General features: G+C 39.5%; 1 protein-coding gene across 6 annotated transcripts in view; it reads right to left on the reverse strand.

Moving 5' to 3' along the window:
- Positions 1-5709, reverse strand: part of rims1b (regulating synaptic membrane exocytosis 1b) — a 67685-nt gene extending 61976 nt beyond the window's left edge. For 5 of the 6 annotated variants that reach the window (XM_026204376.1, XM_026204380.1, XM_026204379.1 and 2 more), the window contains exon 1: positions 5103-5269. In XM_026204376.1, coding sequence (XP_026060161.1) covers positions 5103-5269 — 167 coding nt within the window. Of the gene's footprint in view, positions 1-5102 lie in introns of all 6 variants that reach the window. The other variant, XM_026204381.1, reaches the window with a different exon arrangement.
- Positions 5710-6000: the final 291 nt, after the last annotated feature.

Below are 6000 nucleotides of genomic sequence, written 5' to 3' on the forward strand. Positions count from 1 at the left end.
TTATTTTCTTACTTAGATTTCTTGTCTTGTTTTCAGCCAATATATATATATATTTAATCAATTTTCTAGACCCCATTGGCAGATTATTTGGCTTGTTCTAATCAAAAACTCACAATTATTTTACTTCTCTAGAAAATCCTTTTTGATTTAACAATTTGTAGATATTTTGGCTGGAAACAAGCATTTTGCATTGTGGTCGACACTGCACTGGTAAACTGGGGATTTCTGACTAGTCGGTAACACACACACAGATCAAGAATTCCCGGGCAACCCATGCAGAACGCTTGTTTATTAAATCTTCATGTTGTTGAGTGCTAAAAAGGCAACTTTTCTATCACTTTTTCACTCACACTTTTTCCACATCATGTAAGCGGATGCCCTGTTTTTATAATCCCACTATTAACAAGAATCTCATGAAAACCTATACTAATATCTTCAAGACCATGAACTACAGCCAATAATGTTATACTGAATCACTTGGTAACTGGTGTCTCAAAGAAGGTCAAATGTTCTTAACATTTTTGTGCAAACATGAAATGGCTACTGCCTGGTTTTAATGATTAACCCATCAATACAGTGCTTAGTCACAACAGTTTAGTGTTAGAAGAACAGATGAGCCTATTCACATCTCAAAGTAAATAGGTTCATAATGCTCTGAGCCAACTCACACAATTAAATCCAACAATTCATGAGGGAAGGTAGAAAAAATAAATAGGTTTAAAATAGACAGGGAACACCAACAGAGGCCCAGGACGAGCTCAATTTTTAAATATTTCAGCAAGGACTTCCAAGTGAGCTATTTTAAGCTTCAATTCATAATTTAATGCTCACGTTTTTTTGTTTTTTTTTCCTGAAACCTTAAAACCTTCCTCATGCTAAGAAAAAAGGAGAGGAACAAGAAAAGATGATCCGATGTTTGTCTTTTCAACAAACTGATCTTAGTAAGACACATTATCTTTTTATGAGGACTTTCTTCCGCAGCCAAGCTACTGTTCTGAGGGAGTCTGGCAAGAAGCTGTCCTTAACAACTGAACCAGTTTCATAAGTCTAGAAGGAAACATGGCTGCCATTCTCATACTCTCAGCTTTGTTACAGTGGAAGGAAACAACGAGGGCTAGCACATTTTGCTACTATTATGCAAATTAAACATACAGTTTATGTGGAATCTAAAAAAGCATAGACTTGGAATATGCAGGTTTTGTATTGTCAGACTGCTCAAACTGCTCAAGATTGTCTATTGTGTGTACGGTCGTGTCATATTCATTTCATATTTGTACATCTCCATCATCATCTTTTTTAAAAAGTCCTGTTTTTCTCCTTTACCTGTTGCCTGTGTTGTATTGGGTTGATCTGGCCTACCTGTGGCCTCTGTTGTGGTCTGTGTGGCTGCAGTTTATTCTTCAATGTATCTTGGCTTTGAGGGCCTATCCGATCCTAACCTTTGAATAATCCTAAAGCCTCTTTTTTGGGATTCTCTGAATGGAGCACATGAATGGTGTTATTTATTCCCTTCATTTTGGTTTTGAAGAGCCCATAAACTCAGCCAGCATTAAAACAAGACACTGTTCTGGACAAGGTGTTCAAAGGAGAAATAATACATATTGTGACAGATTGTAAATAAATGGTCGTTGGTTGGCGCTAAAAGATTACTCTTCTATTGAGCTGAAAATAGCATACCACCTACACTAAACCTAACCGATACAGTTAACAAAAGCAAATGTAAGAAAATAACTAATTTGCTGAAGCAACTTTTATAGCTTGTTTCTACAAGTCTTTGAGCCCTTTTATCATGACTTATGTTTCACGGAACTCCTAAACACTCCATATCACAAGCGCAGCACTTTACCAGGTGAGCTACTGAGCAAGTTTACTACATCAGAAATGCCAAACAACTGGAGCTTGTTATGTGATGCAGACGTCATAATGTATGCTTATAAATGATGCTGTATTTTTTTTCAGTCATATCACTGTACTGTGCAAGGAACCATGCAAAAATAAGTCTTTTATATTAATCAGTAATCTGCCCTGCAATCTTAATTTCTTAGAAAAAGAATCAGAGTTGTTTTACTGCCACTAGTGTTAATTTCAGCTGGAAACTGCAGTCAATAATATTTATATAAAAAAAACAAAGTTCTTTGTAGTTTTGCCAAAAACGTTGGTAGATGCACATTTTCCGATGTGCCGAAATGTAAGAATTTTTTAGATTCAGTAGGTTAATTTTTTTTTTTAAGGAGGGAATCCCAAGAACATAATCTCTAAAGGAGCTCTGAGGTTTGTCTGTAGAGGTCTGGGTTTTCATTTTAGTTCTGCTTGTGATTAAGCTTTCAGTGTTTTTATCATATCTCTGCATATTCATATACAAATGTGTGTGATCATGTAGCATGTGATGGCACATACTACGTGACTTGAGCAGGTGCTGCATTCCCACATCACCTCTCAATGATTAGCTCTCACCTGTTGTCAAAGCTGCCTGAAACAGTTTGAGCAGCTTGATTACAGCATTTTATCTGTCCCAGCTGGCCTGTTCGCAGCTAAGATTGAGATAACCCGAGTCACCGATCAAAAAATATACCAATATAATATCTCAGACCAGCATTTGATCATATACTAATGCCGACTACAACAACGAAAGCCAAAAAAAGAAAATAAATCGATAAATAAAAACACAGAATGTTAACTATCATCTAAATCATATGAATCAGTGACCAATTTACAATGAAATATAACACAAACACACACGGAGGGGTCCCTCTGGAGTCAGTAGCCACATTTCTCTACTAAATATCAATGGGTATAATGGGTTTAACTGGTTAAAATTAAGCATAATTAAGAAAATATGTGATCTATAAGTGACGCTGTGTCACAAATTGCATACTGCTGGACTAGGTGCCACATTTGATGAAAAACATTGAAAAAGAAGATAGTACGTAGCCTCTTCATGGCCTCATGGGATAGTAAAGTGTCAATCGAATACACAGATCAAAAACTGGGTGCTTTTCACCTACTGCTTTTTTTTTTTTTTAAATACTATGTATTTGAATATAGTACTCTTTTGCCATACTATATAGTATAGAACTAGGTATATTAAAATGCAGTGTGACTACTAAGATTTAAACGTAATATGTTTAATACCTTTTCTTGTCTTTTTAATTGAATTAAAAAAATAAAAAATACCTGGCTATGCGTTCTATACTAGACTAACTGAGACTTGTCATGGCACTTGTATACTGTTGTTGTTTTCTTGTTGACCTGACTGCTTCTATTGTTCTCATTTGTAAGTCGCTTTGGATAAAAGCGTCTGCTAAATGATTAAATGTAAATGTAAATGTAATACAATATGGCCCTGAGGATGATTTTTCACCTTTATGAAACTTTAATTTTGAATTTACTTGGGTTTATATTGATTAAACTATACAGGCCTAAAACAGGGAAAACAGTTTAGAGTATATATTGTTCATTTAACATACTTCTATACATATTTAATATATTTTAATCAGAATTTCAATTTGACGAAAAAGGATAGTTCACCTAAAACTGAACATTGTGTCATCCTTGAGTTATGTATATATCATACAAACCTGTATGAGTTTCTTTCTTCTGATGAAAGAAAATATTTTGAGGAATATGGGTGAGTTACTGCTAGCCATTGTCATCCATAGAAATTTCCATAGAAGTAAGTGATGGGTTATCAATATTCTTCAAAATAGGTTATTTTGTGTTTAGCAGAAGAAACTCGTATAGTTTGGAACAACTTGAGGGTGAGTAAATGATGACAGAATTTTTGGGTGAACTGTACCTTTAATAGTGAAGAGAACACCGCATTTCAAAGAGCGCATGCAGGATTAATTAAGATTACAGTAAATCTGTATCCATATTTTTCACATCGGTTTGCTTTTACTACACTGTGAACTTTAGAGCGGGTGACATATGGACAAACAGATATTGAGACAAACGGTTCATATTGAACCATGCTGCTCCTCTCAGCACGTTCAGTATTGAAATACCCCACTGTCACACATTTCTAGATGTGGCTGGTGAGTCGTGATGTAGTGACGCCTGTGACTTAATCACCGCATGGTCAATGCTATAGATTACCATTTCCGTTGCAGATAAATCGTCATAGGAAAAAAATTACATAACCTCGCCTCAATTTTCTATCACGTCACTTCCGTCAGAAGAGTAACTGTGAGGGAATACAAGAAACGCAAGAGCCATCACTAGCGCTCGACATCAGGTCCTTTTTCAAATCATTCATGCCGACGAAAGGGAGAGGGTGCTTGTCACATGAGAAGAAATTGTATTTAAGATATCAAAACACACGATTGTGTCTACAGTCGCAACTTTTAGCTATCCATGTATCTTTAAGATACACATTTTAGTTGGTAGTCGTCCTCACATGGATGGGCTGAGCCACGCGAAACAATCGCGAGCCAGTCATGAACCACACCCCAGTTGTAAAGCGGCGAAAGACTGTAGGCTATGTCTTTTCCAGATTGTTGAAATCTTATATTGTCCACAGACATAAAAAATACGTTTTGGCTTCCCTGTTGTTCAAACTATGCGTGTTTTCTTTCACACACCAGCGCGCAAGCCTAATTCAATAGCCCTTCGCCAAGTTAACATTCGCTCTGTGTTTCACCACATGAAAGAGAGTTAGGGCTCTTGCTTAAGGGTGAAGAGCACCTTGTGTTGCTCCCGGAGGTGCATCGGGTGGAGTGGGGTGTGACACGCAGTTGCGAAGTATGATTCATCCTCGCGCTCTGTCACGCCCCATCTCCCTGTCTGCTTTCCATGGTGCACCTGTAACTCGCCTGACCTCAAATCTAGCTAATTTTTACTTACACGCTGCTGTTGAAACCAAGCTATACAAAGCTCATCTGTTACATAGACTCCTGATTTCCATGCAGTAGTTGCCACTGCAACCAGACGCTTTTATCCAGCAAATGACACTTGAAGACGCGCGCGTTCTTAAACTGCAAAAGCACTACGATTTTAGGGAGTCATTAATCACACGTTATTGGTAGTGAAAGGTCATGACTCAGAGTAAAGACAAAGTGTTGAAAACGTCTGTGGATGCACAAAGGAAATCGTCAAGTCCTTACTTTAGCATGGCTTGTTCCTTCTCTTCTTCCTCCCTTTGCCGAACCATCACTGCCATGATGACTTTCCTTTCCTCCTCTGTGAGGTGACTCAGGTCCGGCATATCGGGCATGGGAGCCGGCACGGTGGGTGGGCGAGGGCCGCTTTGGGCCCCTACCGAGGCGGACATCTTTTGCCCTGCTCCCAGGCGTATTTATTGGCAGTATCCCGAGCGCTGGAGCCACACCTCACGACATGGTCCACGGATAGAGCAGCGGTCTTTGAGAATAGTGCAAATCTCGCATGGTTTCAGGAACCCACAACTGTGCTTTTGTTTCTCTTCGTGTTTTTTTTTTCAACCCACCCCTCCTGTTTTCTCGCTACCCCACCCCCCGCCTCTCCCCTCTACCTCCAGTTACGGGAAGCCCATCATCTGTACGCCCGGAGACGACGCAAACAGAGGGACTCCGGCATTAGCTAGCAGATCTGTGATTTCCCCCTTCACTGAACCGGGGGCTCAGTATTGGGCGACGGCAAAGGCGGAGTCCGTCTCTTTCCCACTGATCTCTCTCTCTCTCTCTCTCTCTCTATCTCTCTCTCTCTCTCTCTCTCTCTCTCTCTCTCTCTCTCTCTTTCGTCGCTATCTCTCTCTCTCTCTCTCTTTCGTCACTCTCAGATTAAAAAGGAAGAGTCAATAGAACTGCAGATCCGCGAGCGCGTGTCCCATTCTCACCCACCGACCGCATGCTTACTCATATGTGAAATGGGCAAAAATCATCTATATCAGAGTCATATGTGTGTGCCCGACCGCGCACACCTTGCTCGCGTCTCTGTATTTTTAGGAGTAGCCTATCTGGTACTAATTCAGTGCGCGCTCTCGTCAGGCTATTTTTAGAATTGCTCCCGCGCACCTCTTAAATT

Source organism: Carassius auratus, chromosome 26, assembly GCF_003368295.1.
Source record: "Carassius auratus strain Wakin chromosome 26, ASM336829v1, whole genome shotgun sequence".
In the NCBI taxonomy this organism is placed as follows: domain Eukaryota; kingdom Metazoa; phylum Chordata; class Actinopteri; order Cypriniformes; family Cyprinidae; genus Carassius; species Carassius auratus.